The sequence below is a fragment of the Pelobates fuscus genome, chromosome 1 (assembly GCF_036172605.1).
Source record: "Pelobates fuscus isolate aPelFus1 chromosome 1, aPelFus1.pri, whole genome shotgun sequence".
NCBI lineage: Eukaryota > Metazoa > Chordata > Amphibia > Anura > Pelobatidae > Pelobates > Pelobates fuscus.
The window spans coordinates 24,964,264-24,990,366 of NC_086317.1; the positions used below are offsets into that span (position 1 = coordinate 24,964,264).

Consider the following 26,103-nt stretch of genomic DNA (forward strand, 5'->3'; position numbering starts at 1 on the left):
TTGCAGGCATTTATTATGCATTTTTTTTCACTGAAGTTATATCTAAAAACAGTTTGCAAATCCTGCATTTCTCTCATCTGCAGCCTTTGTAAGCCCTCCCCTTCTAACCCTGCCCAAATGTCATGTGTCTGTTTAATCACAGACTTTCAATTCAATTCGAAGTATTTGCAAGGCAGGTGATGTGGGCAATTGCTGACTCTTGACTCCAGTACAACTAAGCTAACCAAACCAGGAAGTAACAGGACCTGTTGTCCACTTAAAAAGCCAGGGGAGTGTAACCAGAATCATTTATAAAAGTGCTAATTTCTATTGAAATTTTACTTTTTTCCAAAATTCAAAAAAGAGAACAGACTCTTCACACATAAAGATTGTCAGCAAGCTGAAGTGCTTTAGGGGCCTGGAGTGTCCCTTTAAGAGCCTTATTAACTAAAAGACGATTTTGCTACTAAAATTTGATCTGGAAATTCAGCGATGGTCACAACTTATTATATTTGCCAAAATGTTGTCATTAAAGGACCACTCTAGGCACCCAGACCACTTCAGCTTAATGAAGTGGTCTGGGTGCCAGGTCCAGCTAGGGTTAACCCATTTTTTTTTTATAAACATAGCAGTTTCAGAGAAACTGCTATGTTTATTAATGGGTTAAGCCTTCCCCCTAATCCTCTAGTGGCTGTCTCACTGACAGCCGCTAGAGGCGCTTGCGTGATTCTCACTGTGAAAATCACAGTGAGAGCACGCAAGCGTCCATAGGAAAGCATTGTAAATGGTTTCCTATGCGACCGGCTGAATGCGCGCGCAGCTCTTGCCGCGCGTGCGCATTCAGCCAAATGGGAGGAACGGAGGCGGAGAGGAGGAGGAGAGCTCCCCGCCCAGCGCTGGAAAAAGGTAAGTTTTACCCCTTTTCCCCTTTCCAGAGCCGGGCGGGAGGGGGACCCTGAGGGTGGGGGCACCCTCAGGGCACTCTAGTGCCAGGAAAACGAGTATGTTTTCCTGGCACTGGAGTGGTCCTTTAACCCCTTAAGGACACATGACATGTGTGACATGTCATGATTCCCTTTTATTCCAGAAGTTTGGTCCTTAAGGGGTTAAGTTGTAATTCACAAGAACTAGTTATTTATTGAATAAACCCTGATAGGGAAGTGGGGGTAATGGGAGCAATTTAATAGCCATAGGTGATACTAAAAATTTAAAATGAACCTATATTCCTATCACCTGTATGTATTATTCAATCACAGCATATAACACCTAGGAGCGATGGCAAATAACTCATCAGTACAGCTGTGTTTTAGGATTTGTGCCAACAACTTGGAAACACCATGATGCCACTGCTTTAGTTACAGGCTTACTTTCATAATCTTATAAGCAAATACTTCATACCAGAGCTCCAAATTCCAAATCCTATGCCACTAGCAAGGTACACTCCAGACCCCTAAAACACTTTAGCTTGCTGAAAAGCTTAATGTGTGAAGAGTGTGTCCTCTTTTTTTCCCATTTTGCAAAAAGTGCAGTCTTCAATAAAAATGTACAAAGTATACTGGTTACACCATCTGGCTGTCAATGAGACAACCTGTTACTTTCTTGTTTGGCTAGCTAAGTGGAGCCAAACTCAAGAGGCAGATATTTCCCAGAGCACCTGCCTTACAAAGACTTCTCATTGAGCTGCATTGAGAAGTCTGTGATTGGACAGCCACAGACAGTCTGGGCAGGCTTAGTAGGGGAGGACTTGCAAAGGCTGCGGACAGGAGAACTACGGGTTTTGCAAGCTGTTTTTAGGTATAACTCTCCTCCCTCAGCAAAAAAAAAAAAAAAAAGAATAATTAAATGCATGCAAGTTTTACTTTTGGGTATATCTAGAAAACTGATTTTTTGTTTGTGTTTGGGGAGTGGAGTGTCCCTTTAACTCTTTGCTGCAAGCATGGAGGTCCATGGCACACTAATCAGGGGTGAATTTAACAATCCTATGTTATTTTTAAAACCACATAATATGGCAAGAAGATTGGTGCTGTGACATCGCTTTCACTTACCTGCTATTTAACAAGCCCAGAATCTCAAAGATAATAAGTTCAAACATAGTGCAAGAGAAGGCAAAGGTCACAGAGAAAACAACCTGTACAACATACTGCCGGACCTGAAATACAAAACGGCAAAAACTGAATGGTAAGGCTACTAAAAACAAGAGAATAAATAATAAAAAATAGGACTCCTAAAGAGGGTACAGAGACACCATCAACCTATGGATCATGGAAGGTGTTCACCATTTGATTTCCAGCTGACAGACTGCAAACCCATTTGCCAACAGGATGTGTCCATCTAAAACTTTCTAATTGAAGGCTGAGAATTACAGGAATTGCAGCTCAACACCTTCAGGGTCAGCAAATCAAGTTTCCCCCCCCCCAATGAATATAAGAAGTCTAAAACACAATAATTAAGGATCACTATAGTGTCAAACTCGTTTTCCTGACACTATATACTCCTTAGGACTCCCCCACCCTCAGGGTCCCCCACCCCTGGCTTGAGGGGGTTAGAACCCCTTCAGCCACTTACCTTTATCCAGCACTGGGCTCCCTCGACGCTGGTGACCTCTCCTCCCACTCCGACGTCGGCTCCCGAGTGGAACGGAATACGCATGCGCGGCCAGAGCCGCGCGCGCATTCAAACAGTCCATAGGAAAGCATTTCCCAATGCTTTCCTATGGATGTTCTGCACGCTGGATGCGAATTTCACATCCAGTGTCGCAGAAGCGCCTCCAGCAGTCAGGAAGACAGCCACTAGAGGCTGGATTAACTCTGCAATGTAAACATAGCGGTTTCTCTGAAACTGCTATGTTTACATCTGAAGGGTTAAAACCTGGGGGACCTGGCACCCAGACCACTTCATTGAGCTGAAGTGGTCTGGGTGACTATAGTGTCCCTTAAGTTTAAAAAAAACAACATCTTTGAAACAGGTTACTTTGGAAAGTTCCTAACATCAAAGATATATTGCAAATCCCAAGAGGAAAATAGGAATAGAAATCTGAATGGGATCACAGTCTAATGTATGTGAGAAGTGCGGATAAAATGCTTTTATAGAAATTCTGAGATACAATGAGTTTTTATATACAATATATACATTTTAAAGAAAAACTGTGGGACATAGGCATCGATTTAGTTTTGTTGGATAAGCTTTCCAAATGATTTCATATATTTGGATAAACTTTTAAAATTATTTATATATCATATGTAAACAATATAATAATATTACAAAATGTAAATGCTTTTCCTAATACAGCAGTGCCACTTTAATTACTAGCAAGAGAGCCTACGAGTGAATACCTGCTGATAAACCGGGTCCACCACAAATTATATTTTGAGTACTGACCTCATAGTCCTTGAACAGTTGGCGCATGAAGAACAGCCAACCAAAGCCGAAAAACAGGAGCTGTAGACAAGAGGGAAAAGGACACCGGACTTAGAAAGATTTTAAAGTTCTACCTTTAATGAAGTAAAACAAACAGTAAGACTTGCTTGACAAACTTCCAGAGCAAAATAAATAAATATACAATGCACTCCAGGAAGCCCAGAGATCCATTCTACTTTGCCTGTGCACAGTTACATGGTTAACAATGTAGTTAAAAACACCTAAATTATACACATTATTTATAAAACTCCAGAAGCCAGAGATCGTTGGTTCTTAAATATATTGAGTTTAAATGTTATTGTTCTGATTATGCGATGTTATCATTATGTTTTGGAGTTGTGTTTCTGGTCATTTGGTACCCTCCTGACACAACTAATGCACTTCTTGTGGAGCATATTTGTAACGTGCATCACTATCTCCACCTGCATAGGTAAAGAGAGAATAATCTGTTTAGACATACCTGAGAGATAACCATAAGGATGGAGTCAAAAAGGAAGCTCATGATTGCAAATGTAACTCGGCGCTCTGATGAAGAGGAATCCAAAAATATCCAGCAGCAGAGTGGTTTCTAAAATGATAACACGATGTGAGTGTCCAAAGCTCTCATCAGACAGTTCTTCCCATGTCTCTTGGGTTTACTGCTGGTTTGATCTACAGAGAAAATATCACCAGTACATACTTTAGAGACCGTAAGTAACTTATCATCAAATACATCAGTAGCAATATCCATTATAAAGAATCCGTTACCTGGAGGTAACCCCAAAACGATTCCAGTGTACACAACCACAGAGATAGATCAGTTAACAAACATTCCTACTCCCATAAAATCTTTAGCTCATTAAAGTTGTTATGAGGGCATGAGTGTCGGGGTGCCATTTTACCCGCATGGGTTAAAACGGTTTGTAATGGTGAGACTCCTGCACCCATGCACCTCTGGCTCCCAACTTTCTTACTCTCTGCACTGCGATATGACAATAGGTTAGCCAGGATAGGGTAGCAGCTTCAATTAACACTCTCATCTTATCACTGGCCGCCCATTGAGAATACTAGTATGTACTATTGGTTGCAAGTACTGGGCTAACCCACCATCGGTCCAGGTAATCCGACACGTAACGTCCATGTTACCCCAGCCAATGGGTGGGCAACCTCCAACAGTCCACATGTTGCGGACAACATCTCCCCTGATGCTTCGTCAGCGATATGGTTGTGAGAGCATTATGGGCGATGTAGTCCACAACATCTGCAGTGCTGAAATTTCCCTAAATCTTGCCAGGAAACTGCAGTGAGGTAAGGCGGCTTGGGGTGAGTCTTGATTTTTCAAAAAAAAAAAATTGACAGAAATTTGGGGGATGGCATTCAGAGACCCCTACCACCACCACCACCACCACCACAATGAGCTGCAGTGATTATGGTGCATAGAATGCCACTTTGGGAATCATGGGAGTTGTAGTTCTATCAGGGAACCTGCAGTTTTATTAATGGCCTGAACCCACTTTCATTATAAGTAACCCCCCAGCCCCCATATCTCACACTCTGGGGAGCTCTCCATCTGGCTGCCACTTCATAGTGTTCTCAGCTGGGCGCACACTTCAATCGTCATGCGGCTCACCGTCGGCGAGTCACCCTCTGATTGGCTTATCCGGAGCGAGGCTTGGAACGCGGATGTGCGCCTCTCTTGAAGCTGAGACATGCTTATAGGTGATATAGTGAGTGTGGCTGGGATGACTGAGTTCTAGGACATGTGGGTATATTGATATATATTTATATTTATAGATACGACTTTAACATTATAAAAAATTGGCAGGTTAAAGGGCTATTACTAAATGTGAGTAGAAATAATATAATCTGTATGAATGAAAATAATATAATAATATAATATGTATGTGTGAGTGAGTGAGTGATAACTAACCCTGGTACTGCATGTGTTCGCTGAGCTTCACGGGAAATGTAGTCCACAAACACCTGCAGTGTGTAAAGTTGCCCTCTTTTGTAAATGTGGATAAATACTAAATTTTTACTGTATTTGTACATGCAGTGATTTTACATCTGGGACATTATGTATCATCCTGATTGTGTTATAATTCGATAGACATGGGGAGCTTTATTTGTGCTGAACTGAATACAAATCAGGTTGCAAAATGTTAGGTTAAAACCAAGCTATGACTGAGAAACGTATGTCTGCTATGCTTCCAGTTCAGCCACCTTAGACTTAAATTTGAAGTTATTGTTCAATTTACCTTGAATATCCAACCATCTAAAGTTTTGTAAATTACTCTGATTGTGTGGCAAACAGCATCTACCGTCTGTATCACTTAAAAAGGTATTGTCGGCAGACAAAGCTGGACTTAAACACAGGATTCTTAGGCACCTCCTCTACATATCCATGAATGTCTTGCTGCCTCTGTGAATGGGGGGGCGCGAATGAAAGTAAGGATGCACATCGCTTACTTCTTTCTTCTGCTAACAGAACAATGCAGTTACTGTGTAGCAGAAAGGTAAAATATGCCAGGGCTTGACAAGTTTGCTCAGAATCTAGGAGCCAGCAAAAAAAGTTAGGAGCCAGGTTTTTCTATTTCAAAAATACAATTCTTAAAGGGAAAAGGCAGTATTTACATTGTTGCCTAGTAACACTTCTAGTGACAGTCACTCAGACGCCCTCTAGAGGTGCATCCTGGATCAGTGCTGCACAGCACCTATGTTTAGCGTCTCCACGCCCTGCATGGAGTTGTTGAACGTTTCCCATAGAGATGCATTGATTCAATACATCTCTATGAGGAGATGCTGATTGGCGTAGCACAGCATTTTGCCACACATGCACAATAGTCTCCTAGTGCTTTCCTATGGGAAAGCATTGGATTGGATGAGATCATCAAGATTGATGATTGCAATCATGGAGGCAGGGACAGCTGTGGCGAGACCAGCTCAGCATCGGGGCGTTTGGGGGGGGGGGGGAGGTAAGTAAAAACCAATTTGCCATGTGATTGGAGGAAGACCAGTCACCCAAACACACGCACCGACAAACAGACAAACGCACACACACTCACTGACTCTTTCTCAACTGGCCAACCACACGCACGCCCACTCTCTTTCTCAGCTAGCCGACCACACGCACTCCCATGCTCTTTCTCAGCAGACCGGCCGACCACACGCTATTGCTCTTCTTGAGCTCATAAAGAGCATGGGCGTGCGAGTAGTCACCGCCCGCCTGCCTCCACGTATAGGCAGCTGAGTGCTGTGGAGTCGGTAGATATATGTTCCGACTCTGACTGCTCAGATTTTTCTACTTCCGACTTTCCGACTCCGACTCCTCTGTATTAATATGCAAATGTATTGTATACATTCCTTGAAGGAAAGAAAGGCAACATACATGTCATTACCACAGGACTACTGGTTGGGAAGCTAACAGTCTACTGTATTGAACAGTTTAAGCAAAAGACTAACACAATGAAAACAACAAAGTTTTATAAAAAATGTTTTTATTAATCAATCAAGTGGCTGGATAGTAGCAGCAGGCATAAACATCAGGAACAGGAACTTTACCAGTTCAAAAATACAAACCACGTTATTTGGTTGTTTTAGAACAAAAACAAAGCTTATCTATATGAACCTAAAACAAAATCTGTAAAACCTAGAAATGGTTTATATTAATCTTAAAATGTAGTTATAGGCTTAGCAAATGCAAATCAATTCAATGTAGAGTTCGAAGGAAGAGAATTGCCTCTGCCAGATCCTCTTTCATAGAGGCTCTTAAAGGACCACTCTAGGCACACAGACCACTTCAGCTTAATGAAGTGGTCTGGGTGCCAGGTCCTTCTAGGGTTAACTGTGGGGATATTTATGGGATAATAATGTAAACAGATGAGAATTGCCCACGATTTCAATTCTCAGATCCCTAAGAACGTTTATCGTGTTAAATGAAAATGTAAAACCATATACCGGTAATTAAAAATCACAAATTGTTATAAAAATAGATATTTATTTCTTAACAATTTAAATAATAATGATGAGTAATATGCATGATAATAATCAATGGAATTTTCAGTATAACATGAATATGTAATACAATATGGTAAATTAAAACAACATTTCCTAATGACTAAGACGTAGTTTAAGTCTAAAGCATTAGGTGTCAAGATTGATTTACGATGGGCTTCACAGAAGGAATGTGATGTTTCACAGACAGAGCTACAGTGTAGGGCAGGGGTAGGCAACCTACGGCACTAGTGCCATGCACGGCACTCGAGGTGTCTTTGCACGGCACTCAAGGCTGCTAGAGTCAAACAGGCTCTGGACTATCAGGAGTCCCAGTAAAACTTCAGATATCTGCTAATCCGAAAAGATGGTGAAGGGCAATCCTCAATTTATGCATTGCAGCACGTAGAGGAAGTGATCTCATATCACTTCCTCCCAGCACTTGTGAATAGGAAGCCACACTGTAGTAGAGCAGCTCGCAGTTGCTGTTGCACCTCCTGTCCTTGACATGTACCTGGCCGGCCTAGTCCCCACTGGAAGCCACCCACACTGCTAGATATACACAGAAATGCAGACTAACCCTCCCCTAATACAAATAATACAGACAGCCCACACACAAACGAAACACCACTAACAATCCACATACATGCACACAACCCCACATGCAATACCCCAAACAGCCCCCACACACTACCAAACACACACTGTGACATATCCATCCATCCACACACACAATTCCAAAAGCAGCCCTCATACACAGCCCTCATACACAGCCCACATTCATATGTATCATACACAATACCATAAACTACTCATGAACATATACAATATAATAGCTCATATACGCAGGGCCGTCTTTAACGCGGGGCAAACTGGCCAGCTGCTCCGTGAGCTCTGCTGGCCTCAACTATTTCTAACCCTCTGGCCGATAATCCGCACACTAAGGAGGCCCACCGGGTGGCCCATGCACAAAGGACCACCCGGTGGGCTTTTGTCAGCAGTGGCCCGGTTGCACGCTGAGGCACTTTAACAGCGCAAGCGGGCCCTTTGCTTTTCGGCAGCATGCTGGGAGGAAGTGATGGCCGCGCATCACTTCCTCCCACACAGAGAGGAGCGCGCGGGAAAGAAGAGTAGGCAGATTGGAGGGGAGCTGTGTCAGTATGTTTGTGTGTCAGTATGTCTTTGTGTGTCAGTATGTCTGTGTGTGTCAGTATATCTTTGTGTATGTCAGCATGTCTGTGTGTGTGTGTCAGCATGTCTGTGTGTGTATCTGTGTGTGTGTGCAAATTTCAGTGTGTATATATCTCTGTGTGTGTGTATATGTGCATACATCTCAGCATTCACACACTAACACTACACACAAATACACCCCTGCATTCAAATTTCAACACTACGTACAAACACATGTCTGTTTTGCACACCAAAATTATATGTAAATACACCCCTGCATTCAAAAACCAACACTACGCAAATACATGCTTGCAATCACGCCAACACCACATACAAACATATTCCATACAAAAACCTGTTTACATTAAAACACACAAAAACTGCTTAGTGCTAAATACAGACCTGCAAACATGGGTAAATGGTAGAGCCCCAGCTGTCAATGGACAGCCCCAGCTGTCACCTTTTTAATCACCCGGGCAACAGGGAGACCCCCAAAAATTCTTGCACCTCTCTACTTTAGGTCCGCCACTGCGTTGAGGTGGAGGATGTGATTGCATGCCTGGGCAGGTGTACAGTTACTATTAAAGACGGCCCTGCATATACGCACAAATACAACGATACAAAGCAATTACAGTAAAAATAACACAAGCAGAATAGGCAGCATACACACCTCAATTTAAAAAAATAAAAATAAGACCGGCACGCTACGGGACATCACATTCCTATATCGGCACAGTGCTGCTAAAAGGTTGCCTACCCCTGGTGTAGGGCAATAGAACTTAGCTAGCAGTTAGAAATAACCCTTTCAATGCTGGCTAGACCTCTTCTAGGGATTTAAGATCTACTCCTATGTAATATTAATAAATAACATTTAACCAGTCATCAACCATTTCAACATTTCCTTGCATCCAATGAGAAAATCTACTATGTTCTATAAGCTGATATTTTAATTAATTTGTCTAAACAGATATTTTATCTTATTTTAGAGCCAATCAATACAGCTGGATAAATGGTCATGATATGCTAACGTGATATTAATCACACAAATACATTAATGGCTATATTAATCCCAGCTGCAGATGGGATGCTATAACCATATATATATTCTTTAATAATTACGATTTCTAAATATGAAATCAAACATGATTTATCCAGTCATATATCATGCTATTAATTTTAATTAATTTTAATTAATTAAATGTCTGTATATTTACCAGTTAAGTAGATATTTTCTCATCAGATATCCTCAGGTAGCTAAATGTCATAGATCTCTTTCTCTGCATGGAGTGTGAGAGTTTCTTGGTTACTCTGGTCGCCTGATTCTGCCTGGATCTCTCTGAATCTCCCGAGAGTGTTGTAATGTCTCTCTCTTCAATCTTTGAATCTTTTTAGTCTCCCTCTCTTCCCTTGTCTTAACTTTTTAAAGGGAAAAATTCATTAGGTGATAGCCAATCACAAATGTGGGGTGTGGTTGCCTTCTAGGTAATCATTTTAATATTTGGACTCTAGATGGCAGTATTGTTCCACTAGACATACCTATCCAGGAAAGAGTTAACTTTTCCTGGTGGCTATTTTTGACGTCTTTTACGTTATCTTTATGTATCCAATAACTTATTTTTTTCTGTCAGATCAAGAGGATTTCTTCAGACTATGCGTCTGCAAATTCTGCTATAATTCCTAAAATTGATAGTTTGTGAACTAAGTTTCACCTTAAACTATAATGGGACGTTGTACAATATCGAAAGTAAAATTTAATTATTTCATCCTCTGTCACCCAGGTCTGGGTTTAGAATTTATTCTTATTCCATTCGCAATTAGACAGTCTGTCCACCCCCATTCTCAATGTCTTATCTATTTGGTTTGTTTATATACACATTCCATTCAGCTTGGGCAAAGCAGTCAGTTTCAGAGAAAGGATAGAAATGTTGTGTCTTTGTTAACTTGAGGATAACAAAATGGAGTCTGGTCTGTTTAGCAATGACTTCAGAATATACACTTTGTATTTCTATCATAGCACAAAATGTCTGCCGATATAAATACCCTGACATAACCCATTTTTTCATAAACATAGCAGTTTCAGAGAAACTGCTATGTTTATGAATGGGTTAAGCCTTCCCCCTATGTCCTCTAGTGGCTGTCTCATTGACAGCCGCTAGAGGCGCTTGCGTGATTCTCACTGTGATTTTCACAGTGAGAGCACGCCAGCGTCCATAGGAAAGCATTATGAATGCTTTCCTATGTGACCGGCTGAATGCGCGCGCAGCTCTTGCCGCGCGTGCGCATTCAGCCGACGGGGAGGAGAAGAGGCGGATCGGAGGAGGAGAGCTCTCCGCCCAGCGCTGGAAAAAGGTAAGATTTAACCCCTTTCCCCTTTCCAGAGCCGGGCGGGAGGGGGTCCCTGAGGGTGGGGGCACCCTCAGGGCACTCTAGTGCCAGGAAAACGAGTATGTTTTCCTGGCACTAGAGTGGTCCTTTAAGTCAGACTTTATTATTTTTAGGGCTGAAAATAATCTTTCGACACTGACTTGGGTGGGTGGCATTGCAGTAACTATTCTGGCTACATCACTAACGATCTCTGGATAAACAAGGATGGCTTCTTCAACAGTAAGTTTTGATGAGCGATCATACTTTTCAACTTCTTTTCGTGCTTCATAAAACTCCTGTTGGAATTTTTTTATTTGGACATTTACTGGTTCTGTAACGCTTATGCGACTTCGCTTTCTTTTAGAACCTTCCATTTTGTCTAAGAAGGAATCAAAATCTAATTCTTCGTTTGAGAAGATGATCCTGATTTACCACTATTGCTTAAAAGAACTTCATCCAGGGCGGAGCCTAGCGTCCGGACAGAGCGGTCGTGCTGTGCCTCGGCTCCCGCTACAACCGACAATTTTCGGGGATAATCCCCCCAAATATCGCCACGAGCACAACTGGAAGGCTCCTAATATGTTGGGGACACTCAGGGGTACCGCCCGGTACCAAACTCTGACCAGCCATCACCCGGAGACCGAGCAGCACACCCAGAGACCTACCGGAGATCGGAGGGCAGGGAGATGGCCGCTCCCCAGCCTGACCGACCCGGACAAAGATCCCTCGATAGAGTCAACTCCTACCCCCCCCCCCTATGGACCGATGGGGGACATCTCGGTCCAAACCAAGTGACTGGATTAACGAGCACGACCAAAGCATGCAGCCCTGCACACTGCAACATCAAGACAGCCTACCGCATGGTAAATCCAAAATGGCGGCGTCAAGCAATCCTCATGTATTGAACCGCTTACCTAAAACAGGGGAGCTCTGCGATATCCACCAACGCATAAACGCAGCCTTTGCAAGTTTCTGGCACAGGTTGGAGCAGAGGCTTCAAGCGTCGATGGCGAGCAAGCCACCCGAACCGGCAGCATACCGACCTCACAGTGTGCAGAGAACAGCACAGCCACGACCAAGGCCAGGCCGCAAGCATGGAGCGAGAGACACGGGGAAGAGGTGTCCCACTCCGGGCACAGCAAATACCCACAGGCCAACCGCGAAAACACGCAGCCCGCCCAGGCCGGAGGCCAGGAGGGTAATACCCCCAAAGCATCGGCCACCCTGCAGGAGGATCGCCCGCCGCTGGCGGCGAAAGAGATCCGGCACCAACTGCACCCACAATGGGATTGCCTCGACCTCATGGAGACATCGAGCCAGTGGTCAGAAGATGCCACCCTCAAAGAGGGCCTGGGGCTGGAGGGGGCCCGCGCCCTGTGCTGACCTTTCCTACACTTGGGACTATTCAACATGTGCCTTGCCAATGTCGACTGCAGGCATAGGGTGACTCTCATTAACTATCACTGCTGCACGGCGGCCTAGACCGCTGCCACGCCACCGCAGCTACGCAGTTGCAATGGACTATGTCCTGATAAACTTCATGCCTGACCTCTCTGAGACAGACAACTGATCTTGATGCAATGTACTGTTATGTCTATTAAAGATGTGTATCTCGCTTAGCATTTTACCATGTACAACACGCGCATGCCGTATAACTTGTTGCTGACCTAGGTTAACCCTTTAAAGCGATTCAAAATGCTCACACTTATAATTCAGCGCAGGTAGCCTAGCGCAATTAATATGCATGCTGTAAATCACAACAGTTCACCCTATCCCCCAGAGTTGCACTAGCGCAGTTAACTAAGCACGGGTTAACGCCACCCGCCCAGTTCATCCAGATGAAACATTTTTTCTCACCATACTTTACCTCCTCACGAGTAGCGCATCAGACGTATACTTGGGCTAGCATGGCTAACGTAACCAGCTCAGTAACCTATTGTTAAATCTTCGGGAATGACAATTATTCTCATTATCATTTTATTGCGATGTTATTTTGTATATCAAACCCTGAGAGCCAAGCCTAACCAGAAGCAGCGAATAGGGTCGCTTTCAATCTGGCGGTTACTGATTGTACAAATATGTCTACTATACTAGTTTTGTTAAACATCAAGTATCCTCTTTGAATTAACATGATTCACTACTGTTATCAAGCTTGTACCCCAATGTTCTTTAAAACACAAAATATGGCAATCTTTCTGCGGAGTGCACTATGTACCTTCTTGTTGTTATTATTACCCTATGTTACCCTGCAATGCCTCCTCTCTCTATTCTGTACCCCATAACGCATGTGCCATAATAAAAGAAAGATTTAAAAAAAAAAAAGAACATCCAGTGCAGGTCGTAATCACTTCATGCGAACTGCTACATCATAGAGGGCCTTTTTCCCAGTAGCAGTCTGTTCACTGTTCAACAAAAGTCGGCTCATTGGGTCGACATAAATAGCCGCTAACAAGATTTCATTTTCCAGCAAAAGACTCTGTCTATTCATCATTGAAGATGCAATGCCCTCAGCTAATAATCCCCCATTTTTGTTCAGGCGATATAACAGGCTCTTCCATTCCAAGAGGAATTTACCCGGGGTTAGATTGTCACATTGCAAACTCTTGGTGACAGTGAAGGGGTGAGAAAGAAGGGTCTCCAGCTCTTTTGTTTGTGTTCACTGGCTTTCAGTTAATGCAAGATTTTCATTGTCCATTTCTTCTATAAAGTCTTTAAGTTAAAGCAAACGCTTCACCATTAAATAAGTGCTTCCCCAGCGAGTTGTCCTGCAAAAAACACATTTACTTAATCCCTTATCAGTGAGAGGCTAGGTTACCCATGGGCGCTGCGTTCCCTGTAACAGCAGAACACAACACTATGGAAAGTATAAGTATTGCCGCTCCTAATTGTGCGTTGCATGCCATATAGTGAAGCACATGAAAAGCATGCTTCTTCACGGTCACTTAACGTGTTCGTTTTGCGGTTACATGAGGCACTGCATGTATTGGTCTTTATTCTTACAGTAGAGAAGTCATTAATTATGTGAATTGGGACATTTAAACTTGCTTTTTTTAATTCCAATCTAAATTTAGTATGAGTAGGAGTCGGCAAACAATGCACCGACTCCAGGTACCCAAAATTTCCTCCGACTCCGACTCTCCACAGCCCTGCAGCTGACCACCTCGGAGGCTGAACGGGACAACAAATCCTAGTCACCATGGCGACCGGGCGCCTGTGATTTGTCGAGCCCTGAAATATGCACATTCTTACTCTTGGTAGACAACACTAGAAGAGCGGCTTCTGCTTGCAACTACTGGCTCTGGAAATGGCAATTTTTATTATTATTTATTTTGATTGTGTTAAATAATCAACAAAATATATTGGTTATTCAAATATTTCAAACTTACACCCATACTATAACAGTATGTCTGTCAACCAGAAAATAAATATCTCTTCACTGCTGATGATCCTGATGGGTATTTAATCTCATCTAACAGGTTTTTGCTTCTTTTTCAGGCTCAGTCAGTCTCATTTGTGGGCAGAATATGTGGACCATATTAAGGAGCAGGCTGTTACTCAGTGGACATTATTCATCATGTGACGTGTACCGTGCCGTGTCAAACCATGCTTCTATGCAGAGCATAGCCAAGCTGCAGGAGAGAAAAATAAACAAACTGATCTTTCCAATTACAGACTTGGAGAAGTTTCTAGGCCCCGGTGTTGATACAACTTATTTTAGGCTTTTCAATCCCAGCCTTGAGCAGATTGTTAAAGCTGAGGAATTATTTAGGTCCTCAGGCAAGCATGTGATCGATTATTACACTTCGGCTGTCAGAATGGACCATACACCCTCTCTCACGCAGCCAGAGGTTGGTGGAAGCCATTAAATACTCCCACAATGCTTAGCATGAGTCCCATGTATAGAGTATGGGGGCTGCTCTCGCCATCCCACAATGCAATGCATGAGTCCCATGTATAGAGTATGGGGGCTGCTCTCGCCATCCCACAATGCTTAGCATGAGTCCCATGTATAGAGTATGGGGGCTGCTCTCGCCATCCCACAATGCTTAGCATGTGTCCATGTAGAGTGTATCGGGACTGTTGCTCCCATCATCCCACAATGCTTAGCATCAGTCCATGTAGAGTGTATGGGGGCTGTTGCTTAGTGTGTGTCAATGCACAGTGTACAGGGGCTGATACTTTTTAATACCCGCCGTGGGCTTTCTATCCATTACAGTATTTTCATATATTTCAGGTATGTTTCATAGGAAGAAGTAATGTTGGCAAATCAACGTTGATAAAAGCCTTGTTTTCGCTGGTGCCTGGACTTGAAGTAAGAGTGTCCAAAAATCCTGTGAGTAACATTATGCCCAAAGCTTCAAGACACGGTGCATGTAGTAATTATACGTTACACAGTTTGACTAATCTGACTGATTTTGTAGCAGAAGAATAATTGCTAGCGTGTTTTTGCATGGACTTCTCACAATTGAATACAGTTTGATTAAAACCAGAGGGATACTTCAGTGAAGTACTTGCACCATAATCACTTCAATTAATTGTATTGTTTATGGTTCTTGGAGCATCTCTTAATGGTCTAATTCCACTTCTCAAACTCGACCTTATGTCTTCTTATGTAGTTTTTATGCAAATTATTAGCTCAACCCTACCAGCCCAAGTTGGACCGTGCCGCAACAGATGGATTGGTCTTCGTTGCTGGGAGAGGCACAATTGTTTCTCAAACCTCTCAAAACCGGTTTGACACAAACCAGGGAGACAGTGCTGAAGAACTCTTTGCGCCCTAACCCCTACATTGAGCTTTGGTAGTTATGGTACTTACTGTGCTATTTTCATTAAAAAAAACAATAAAGCTTTCAGTAATCTTACCTAAACATTACTGCTGACGTGTGAGAGCCTGGAGCGTCCCTCTAAATCAGGGGTTCTCAACCCAGTCCTCAGGACCCCCTACCAGTCCAGGATTTGGGGATTACCTGGGTGTGTCTAAGGTGTTTAGAAAAAGGGAAAAAAAACACCTTAGACTCTAAGGTGTTTTTTTTTTTTCTTTTTCTAAACACCTTAGACACACCCAGGTAATCCCTAAACCCTGGACTGGTAGGGGGTCCTTGAGGACAAGGTTGAGAACCCCTGCTCTAAATGGACTATACAGACTCCCACACATGTTAGGTGCACTATTTAGCTTAGGTTATAGTTATATTGGGTGGATTTATAACATGTGTGAGAGCCTGGAGTGTCCCTTTAATAATATACACCCACCCAGTATAACGAACTGTAACCTAACCCACACAGTGCACCTAACCTGTGTGAGAGCCTGGAGTGTCCCTTTAAAGTGTCCCTTTAAAGGGACACTATAGTCACCAAAATAACTTTAGCTTAATGAAGCAGTTTTGGTGTGTAGATCATGCCCCTGATGTCTCACTGCTAAATTCTCTGGCATTTAGGAATTCATTAACTTGTTTATGCAGCCCTAGTCACACCTCCCTGCATGTGACTTACATAGTCTTCCTAAACACTTCCTGTAAAGTCATCTAATGTTTACACTTCCTTTTATTGCAAATATTTTTTTTTATTTAGAATGTCTTATCTCCTTCTCTGCTTATTACTTACTAGAACCTGCAGGAGGTTCCTGAGAGTGATTTAACTCCTAAATGACAGTGAAACTTCAGAAGTGTGATCTTCACATTTAAACTGCTTCATTAAGCTGCAGTTATTTTAGTGACTATAGTATTTCTTTAATATAAACCCACCCAGTATAACTAACTGTAACCTAACCTACACAGTGCACCTAACGTGTATGGGAGCCTGGAGTGTCCCTTTATTAATATAAACTCACCGATTATAACAGTAATCTAACTTACACAGTGCATCGAACATTTGGGATACTGAAGTGCCCCTTAAACATAGGCTGCAAGCTGTTGGACATAACCGTTAGGTAGACGTAATGATGGCATGTAATAATTTATACGGTGATCTCATTCTACAGACTCTGATAACGGTAAATTTTTTATTTTATTTTTTTCAGGGTCACACAAAGAAACTGAACTTTTTTAAAGCAGGGAAAGCGTTTACTTTGGTGGATATGCCAGGCTATGGTTATCATGCACCTGAAGATTTTACTGATATGGTAGAGGAATATCTTCAGAAGAGACAAAAGTAAGTGTAACCACATAGGAACGAACCAGATAGGGCCTATTTAGTTCAGTACCTATTCATTAATCAGTGGAAGTGGAGGGGTGTGTTGACAGATGAGTTGCAAATATTTTCCTCTTTCTGTAATTTTTTTGCTTAAACTTTGAAAACAGTTGTCAACTGGCAATTTAATGAATAAACCTTCTAAAAAAAATTTTTTGAGGTTTTATTTAAGTTATATATAGAGATATAGGGAGGGTGCAAAAAGGAAAAATAATGAAGGTGGCCATGGAGGAAATAACAAGGAAGTGGCCTCACAGTGCAGTTAAGTTGCAACAATTTTGTATATCACAATTCCGAATTCGATCGTGATTGTTACGGGAACATCTCAGCATTGTAGGAAGGGTAGTGACAAAGGTCAGACTCATACCATCACCTTAGGTCCTTGGACAAGATATGCAAGTCAACTCACATTGGGAAAACGCCATCTTGATCAAGTAGAGTAGTACATCGTATCATAGAGTCAAGGCCGATCTACATGTGTCCCACTTGCCCCAAGCCTCCTGGAACACTTTGTTGGGAGTATATATGGCTGTGAAATTATGTTCATACATACCATTTTATATCAATGGACTGGAGCACTGAATAAGTTGGGTGTGCTGTGGCAATTTCCACTGGGCTGTTAGTATAATATTTGAGGGTATTTTCTGTTGGGCTTTTGTCAGCTTGTCTAGATTTAGGGGTAGTAAGTAAGTTTGGGAGGTGAAGGGTACATGTGATCTTATTGTTTGCCTTAAGACAGAGTGTATTTGCCCAATAAGGTTGTGTAACAGGGCACGACCACCAGATATGCATTTAATTTCCTAATCCTCTATGACATCTCCAGCACTTTTTCGATGAAGTGGGGAATATTTTTTTTTTTTATTATCTAGTTGGTATCATGTACTATATATATATATATATATATATATATATATATATATTTTCTATATTGTTCGATGTGGAGAGGGTAAATACTTTGTGAAAGGTAGAAATCTGGTGCCATTGGTCAGGTGAAATTGGTGTTAAAATCTTCTTCCCAAAGTTTTGAAATGTTGGAGTCTGGGTTTGTAGTAGCCGGTAGCACATGAAGATCGGTTTAGGAGTAGGAGACTGTACTGTAGTCTTTTAAGGTCGCCATAACTTGTGGTAAGAAGCTATCGGGTCTGTAATTGAAATGAGGACATCAGCAGCAAAGGGTCAACTTTGTTTCTTGCGGCCCCATATTCACTCCCTGATAGTCTATTTTACTTTGCAATAGAGGTTCTAATGCCAGTACATATAAAAGCAGTGACAAAGAGCACTCCTGTCTTGTTCTGTTTGTTATCGAAAACGAAGATAAGAATCCCTACTGCAGAACAAAGGCTTGTAGCTTGGTGGAAAAGAGAGGCTTCACATATAAGGGAGGGAAACCAAATTTATATAAGGCCTCCTCAAGGAACTGTAAGTTAAGGCGGTTGAATGCTTTATCTGCGTCCAACACCAGAAGTCTGCCCAACTGAGAAGATTCCTAATGTTATCCATGGCTTTGTATCCCTTAACGAATCTGTTTGATAATTGGATTTGGTAATATTGGTCCCATTCTATTGGCTAATAACTTGACAATTATCTTGACATCTGTGTTTGAGTTATATAGGATGAACATTTTTGTCTGGTTTATCTGATTTTGGTAGCATGACTATGGTAGCTTTCAACGTGTCTGGAGGCAGTTCGCCTGTTGACGAGTCTGTTTGGAAGACATGAAGGAGGTAAGGAGTTAGGAGGTGAGCATATCTCTTATAATAACTGTTAGGTAAGCCATCTGGATCTGGTGATTTACCAGTAGGTAGGGTCCTTATTACCGGTTTTTCTCTAGAGTGGGTGGGCCAGTTAAAGCTTCCCTGTGTTCTTGCAAAAGGTGTGGGAGAGGCACACAGGATAAATATTAGTGTATATCTGAGAGGGGTATATGTGTGTGTATTTTGACTGTTCACAACATGAAATAAAATGTATATCGGGAAGCTTGAACTGAGCATTTCACCTGTCTGGTTGACAGCTCTGGGATTAAAGGCTTAAATCATGTAAAAACAATAATGCAAATAAATTAATATTCTGTATATCTAAATCAAAAAAATGACATTTATATATTATAGTGACCCATTTTTTCTAACTAGATTTTATGTAATGCTATAAGAAAAATAAGCAGATGTTGCATTGTGTGTTTGTAAATGCATCTGTATCGAATAGACTTAAACTTAATTTGACTATTTGTATTTATAACAGTTTAAAAAGGATATTTTTGCTTGTGGACGGGTCCATTGGTCTTCAAAAATCTGATTTAATAGCCATTGAAATGTGTGAAGAATTTGCAAAACCTTATGTTGTAAGTAAGACTTTTTTTTTCATTATTTTAACTTTAATTTCAAGCTTAATTACAGTATTATTGATCTGGGTGGAGAAGCCAGTAGTAAATATTCTGTTTGGGGTGTTGTCTCTATATATATATATATATATATATATATATATATATATATATATATATATATATATATATATATATATATATATATATATATATATATATATATATATATATATATATATATATATATATATATATATATATATATATATTCTTACTGTACTTGCATACATACTAGCAGTTCCATATTTGGCAAGACCGTCACAATTTTCTTTGGTGTCCCAATTCTCTGTTGCATGTGCTGTGTCTAGAATACACTTTTGAAAATAGGACTTAGATCGTTTTTGTGAATTTACCATTGTAGAAGGGATTGGATGGACCTATAGGTGCATTCTGGTGGTTGTTTAACTCTCATAGCAGCTAGAAATACACTTTAATCTAAGCACCATCATCACTTTATCTAATTCAAGAGCAGTGGGGGATATCAAAAGCAGTTAACATTGAACTCAATCACCACATAGCTTTAACCCCCTTAACCCCTTAAGGACACATGACATGTGTGACATGTCATGATTCCCTTTTATTCCAGAAGTTTGGTCCTTAAGGGGTTAAAGGACCACTATAGGCACCCAGACCACTTCAGCTTAATAGTGGATATAAGGTGAAGCGCTATATATTTTAAACAATGTGAAGTATAAAAAATAGGATAATACCTTAATTTCATCCATATGTGACATATAATACCTTGAAATGAAACACAAATAAATACAAAAATAGTGTATCCTGTGATATGAATAGATTAGTATAGAAGGAAATAAATTTCCCACTCACACTTTTAAGAGCTAATGGATATAGCTCAATAAAATCGCTTGTAAGATCCGTAAAGGCGATCCTAATCCCTTCTTTTTGGTGGGAGTTCTTCCTCTTCCTTGGTCTCTAAAATCAGGAGAGGTATATGGTGCAGTACCTTAGATATAAAATCTATAAAAGGGTAAAGCAAAAAGGGTACTTACAAACCCAGAGCCATCCAAATCGGCTCTGATCAGGGGCGTATGTGGTTAAGGACCACAATCCTTCTTTGTGCAAATAAAAGTAGCAGGAACAATGCCAGTAGTGTTAAAAAATATATATAAATACTTTATTTACATAAAAATATATAACATTATAAAAACACTTTACTAGGCATTAAATAAGTCCAATTCCATGAAGACAAGTAATCTCCAAGTTCCCAGGACGCGTTTCGCTCTGTCAGCTTCCTCAACTGGATATGTAAAAATGGAAAAGTCTTCATTTCCCGCCTTGGACTAGTTCCTGCTTTTATACATCTTAACAAATCAATAATGTCAGTCCGGCTTGTAAATTCGCGGGCGATCACCATGGAAACGGTGACGCCCTGCGTTTCAAGCCTCACTTTCAGTCCTTTTTCTTGGTGTCGCCGTCATTTCCGGTCACGCGGGGGTATGCCGATACGTCATGTGTTCCAATTTTGCGGTTCATTGGGACCGCATTTCCGGTAAAACATAATGTATAAGTCAAACAGTAAAAAATCGCACTATCAATTCATCATAGATATATACAATCATTTTGTTTAACTTGAACAATTAAAAGTGATTGAACCTCCAGTTATTTCATTATTTCGGCACATAATTACAGATAGAAATATAATATATAGAGATAAGGGTGTGATCATATATGCATGCAGTCAGATATTAAAGAGAGAGTGCAAAAATATATTTCTTGCAAAAAGAGAGTGAGTCATAAAATATATAAACTTTAACCTGCTTAGAAAATATATTCAAATATAATTAAAGGGACCAAATACATCAGAAATTGTGCCATTAAGATATAAAAAGAATTAATAAATAAATGAAAATCTAACTTAAAAATTCTATTTTAAAAAATGGCACATCTCAAAATCTGTGTTGAGACCATAGGGAATGAGTGTATTTAATTTAAAAATCCATTCCATTTCGCTTTTACTTATTTTAGTATCGAAATCCCCTCCTCTCCAATCTTTTTCTAGTTTTTTTATTCCTAAGAATTTTGTATCTTTCATTTCACAGTTGTGATACGCTTTATAATGGGCAGAGACACTGTGATTTTCAAAACCTTTGACTATATTTCTTCCATGTTCTTCGATTCGGATATGGAATGCCCTTGTGGTTTTTCGAAGGAATAGACCTCATTCTTAAAAAACAATTTCTTCTGGTATGGAGAGGAGTTTTTTCTCCAGATAAATGGAACGGCCGTGGGGACCAAGTTCGCCCCCAGCTATGCAAATTTATTTATGGCCCATTGGGAAGAGTCATTTGTATATGGGCAGCATAGCTGGAGGCAGAACTTGGTCACCTATGGGCGGTACATTGACGATATTTTTTTCATATGGGAGGGAGAAGAAAGTGATCTGATTGAATTTTTAAATTATTTGAATACTAACTCATGGGGAATAAAACTTACAAATAATTGGAGCAAGTCAGAGATTGTATTTTTAGATATACAGATATATATAGAGAATAATAAAATAAAAACTAAAAATAATGTTAAAACAGTGGAAGCAAATAGCTACATAGGAAGGGATAGCTGCCACTTTGCTCCATGGCTTGAAAATGCCCCCAAAGGTCAATTCCTGCGCATACGGCGGAATTGCACCGACTCCAAAACCTTTGAAATTCAATCAAATAAAATCAAACAGGATTTTTTGGAGAAAGGATATGAGGAAGAAAAATTAGAAAATGATAGAAAGCAGGTGAAGGAAATAGAAAGGGAGAATTTACTAAAATATAAAGAGAAAAAAGAAGAACATTTTAAAGATATACCATTTGTATGTAACTTTAGTATTGAAAATTATAAAGTTAGAAAAATAATCTCAAGATTCTGGCCCATTCTTTTACAAGACCCTATTGCCAAAACGTTTCTCCCAGAAAGACCCCGTTTTATACACAGAGGAGTCAGCAATCTCCGTACCGCTCTCACATCAAGTTTTATAAAAGAGAAGAGAATAACTAGCACTTTTTTAAATACAGAAAACGGTTTCTTTGGGTGTGGACACTGTCTGGCCTGTAAGAGGACCATAAATAAGAAAAGACATATTAAAAATTTTTTTAGCAAAGAGGGAACAGGGTATCAAATCAAAGAACTTCTGACATGCCACTCAAACAATCTCATTTATTTAATGATATGCCCTTGTGGTTTACAATATATTGGAAAAACCACAAGGGCATTACATATCCGAATCGAAGAACATGGAAGAAATATAGTCAAAGGTTTTGAAAATCACAGTGTCTCTGCCCATTATAAAGCGTATCACAACTGTGAAATGAAAGATACAAAATTCTTCGGAATATAAAAACTAGAAAAAGATTGGAGAGGAGGGGATTTCGATACTAAAATAAGTAAAAGCGAAATGGAATGGATTTTTAAATTAAATACACTCCTTCCCTATGGTCTCAACACAGATTTTGAGATGTGCCATTTTTTAAAATAGAATTTTTAAGTTAGATTTTCATTTATTTATTAATTCTTTTTATATCTTAATGGCACAATTTCTGATGTATTTGGTCCCTTTAATTATATTTGAATATATTTTCTAAGCAGGTTAAAGTTTATATATTTTATGACTCACTCTCTTTTTGCAAGAAATATATTTTTGCACTCTCTCTTTAATATCTGACTGCATGCATATATGATCACACCCTTATCTCTATATATTATATTTCTATCTGTAATTATGTGCCGAAATAATGAAATAACTGGAGGTTCAATCACTTTTAATTGTTCAAGTTAAACAAAAATATTGTATATATCTATGATGAATTGATAGTGCGATTTTTTTTTTTTATTTTTTTTTACTGTTTGACTTATACATTATGTTTTACCGGAAATGCGGTCCCAATGAACTGCAAAATTGGAACGCATGACGTATCGGCATACCCCCACGTGACCGGAAATGGCGGCGAAACCAAGAAAAAGGAGGCTTGAAACGCAGAGCGTCACCGTTTCCATGGTGATCGCCCGCGAATTTACAAGCTGGACTGACATTATTGATTTGTGAAGATGTATAAAAGCAGGAACTAGTCCAAGGAGGGAAATGAAGAATTTTCCATTTTTACATATCCAGTTGAGGAAGCTGACAGAGCGAAACGCGTCCTGGGAACTTGGAGATTACTTGTCTTCATGGAATTGGACTTTTTTAATGCCTAGTAAAGTGTTTTTATAATGTTATATATTTTTATGTAAATAAAGTATTTATATATATTTTTTAACACTACTGGCATTGTTCCTGCTACTTTTATTTGCACAAAGAAGGATTGTGGTCCTTAACCACATACACTCCTGATCAGAGCCGATTTGGATGGCTCTGGGTTTTTAAGTACCCGTTTTTGCTTTACCCTTTTATAGATTTTATATCTAAGGTACTGCACCATATACCTCTCCTGATTTTAGAGACCAAGAAGAGGAAGAACTCCCACCAAAAAGAAGGGATTAGGATCGCCTTTACGGATCTTACAAGCGATTTTATTGAGCTATATCCATTAGCTCTTAAAAGTGTGAGTGGGAAATTTATTTCCTTCTATACTAATCTATTCATATCACAGGATACACTATTTTTGTCTTTATTTGTGTTTCATTTCAAGGTATTATATGTCACATATGGACTTTTGTGTATGAAATTAAGGTATTATCCTATTTTTTATACTTCACATTGTTTAAAATATATAGCGCTTCACCTTATATCCACTATTTCACTATTGTTTAAAGATAAGAATTTGATGTTGAAGCAGCTTGTTCACCTATATCACATCCACTAAATTAGCGCTAGTACTACCCCCTTTTTCTACACTTCAGCTTAATGTAGTGGTCTGGGTGCCTGGTCCAGCTAGGGTTAACCCTTTTTTTTTTATTTTTATAAACATAGCAGTTTCAGAGAAACTGCTATGTTTACACTGAGGGTTAATCCAGCCTCTAGAGCCGCTAGAGGTGCTTGCGTGCTTCTCACTGTGAAAATCAGTGAGAAGACGCCAGCGTCCATAGAAAAGCATTGTAAATGCTTTCCTATGAACTGGCTGAATGTGCGCACGGCTCCTGCAGCGCATGCGCATTCAGCCGATGACGTCGCTAGGAAGGAGGAAAGCTCCCCGCCCGGCGCTGGAGAAAGGTAAGATTTTAACCCCTTCCTCTCTCCAGAGCCCGGCGGGATGGGGGACACTGAGGGTGGGGGTACCCTCAGGGTACTAAAGTGCCAGGAAATCAAGTGTTTTCCTGGCACTATAGTGGTCCTTTAAGGACCAAACTTCTGGAATAAAAGGGAATCATGACATGTCACACGTCATGTGTCCTTAAAGGGTTAAAGGATTCCCAGAATGGTCATTTATTGACTTTAGCGTTTGGCTCAGGAGAGAACATATGTTATGTCTGATCAATGGGCAGCTTTTGGATGACCTTTCTAGGGTCCAAGTTGCCCCTGTGAGCTTAGCTGGTCAACCAGGCCATAGTAAACGAACAAATGTGAAATATGTTAACCCTGAATGCTAGTGTTCATTTTGTTACCAGAGTATTCTCTCCTCTGATGTTCTGCCAGGATTTAGTGAATAAGCTCCATTTGTGTTTGAGAGAGCATTCAGACAATCTGCTTTTGAACTTACGTTAGTTTCTTTTCTTAGGTTGTGATAACAAAAATAGACAGACCCCCTACGGGAATTTTATTGACGCGCTTTCTAGAGGTTCAAGAATTTATTGTGAATAAAACGAACGGATGTTTTCCCCAACCCTTCCTAATCAGGTAAAAAATACCAAGCCTCATTCATGAAATGCACGGTCTTGTTTACTGCTTTGCTGTTAGTTACCATTTGTTAATTTTTTTTTTAATATAATCCAGGTAGTTAAAAACTATATAAATTAGTTTGGGGACTTGTTTATTCAAAATGAACCAATAAGGAGCGAACAGTCACTCACTGCTTTTCACAGTAAAACACCCTCATTTTTAAATGCAGATTGATTCAGAGGTAAGTAGATCTCCACTGCCACTTACATGTAAAAGTGACGTTGACCAACATTAGCGGTAAACACTGGCTGAGACTTACACTGACGAGAACTCATCCGATTACGTTGAAATGTCAGCACTGCATGTTACGACATCTTCACCAATATACATTTTAGCACCATTTATTTTTGTTGATCATCTGTTTAGGGAACTTGTAACATTCTTATTTCTCTCTCCACAGCTCCACCCAGTACTCTGGAGTCCACTTGCTCAGATGTTTCATTGCTCATGTAACAGGGAATCTCCCGTCCACCAGCTGAATAAATACCGTCTTTAAATTTGCCCATACTGTACCGGCTGGGTCTCATTGAACTCTATAATTATTGAAGATGAAATGCAAATGTCTTAAAGAGAAGTAATCCTTTATCTCACCAATACTGTATCCATAGAGTCTTTGCACTTTAACCAATACAGTAAATAGGGTTTATAGTACTTAGGGTTATTCTAACTACCTTGTGTACATAAACTGTGGGAGGAGTGGGACACAAACAAAAGTGTTAGTCTGAATAGTTTCATTTGAAAACAAATCAGAACCAAGTTGCATCCGTTGTTTGGTTTGTCTGAATTTCAATTGCAAAGTTTTATTGCAGTTAAAATT

General features: G+C 40.3%; 2 protein-coding genes across 5 annotated transcripts in view; one reads left to right on the forward strand and one right to left on the reverse strand.

Moving 5' to 3' along the window:
* Nucleotides 1-4,985, reverse strand: part of GPR89B (G protein-coupled receptor 89B) — a 32,792-nt gene extending 27,807 nt beyond the window's left edge. The window contains exons 1-4 of one of the 2 annotated variants that reach the window (XM_063442309.1): nt 4,927-4,985; nt 3,857-4,047; nt 3,358-3,417; nt 2,025-2,128 (exon numbers count right to left, since the gene is read on the reverse strand). In XM_063442309.1, coding sequence (XP_063298379.1) covers nt 2,025-2,128; nt 3,358-3,417; nt 3,857-3,898 — 206 coding nt within the window. In that variant the 5' untranslated portion in view covers nt 3,899-4,047; nt 4,927-4,985. Of the gene's footprint in view, nt 1-2,024; nt 2,129-3,357; nt 3,447-3,856; nt 4,048-4,926 lie in introns of both variants that reach the window. The other variant, XM_063442318.1, reaches the window with a different exon arrangement.
* Nucleotides 4,986-5,042: 57 nt separating this feature from the next.
* On the forward strand, nt 5,043-26,103 carry GTPBP8 (GTP binding protein 8 (putative)). 3 transcript variants are annotated; one of them, XM_063442333.1, is made up of 7 exons: nt 5,043-5,094; nt 14,398-14,750; nt 15,137-15,235; nt 16,919-17,049; nt 19,327-19,426; nt 25,126-25,244; nt 25,687-26,103. In XM_063442333.1, the coding sequence occupies exons 1-7, from the start codon at nt 5,085-5,087 to the stop codon at nt 25,763-25,765; spliced, it is 891 nt and encodes a 296-aa protein (XP_063298403.1). In that variant the 5' UTR covers nt 5,043-5,084; the 3' UTR covers nt 25,766-26,103. The 3 variants fall into 3 exon arrangements, with proteins under 3 accessions (XP_063298403.1, XP_063298421.1, XP_063298412.1); XM_063442351.1 differs by having other exon boundaries at nt 5,078-5,102; XM_063442342.1 differs by lacking the exon at nt 5,043-5,094 and adding an exon at nt 5,102-5,137.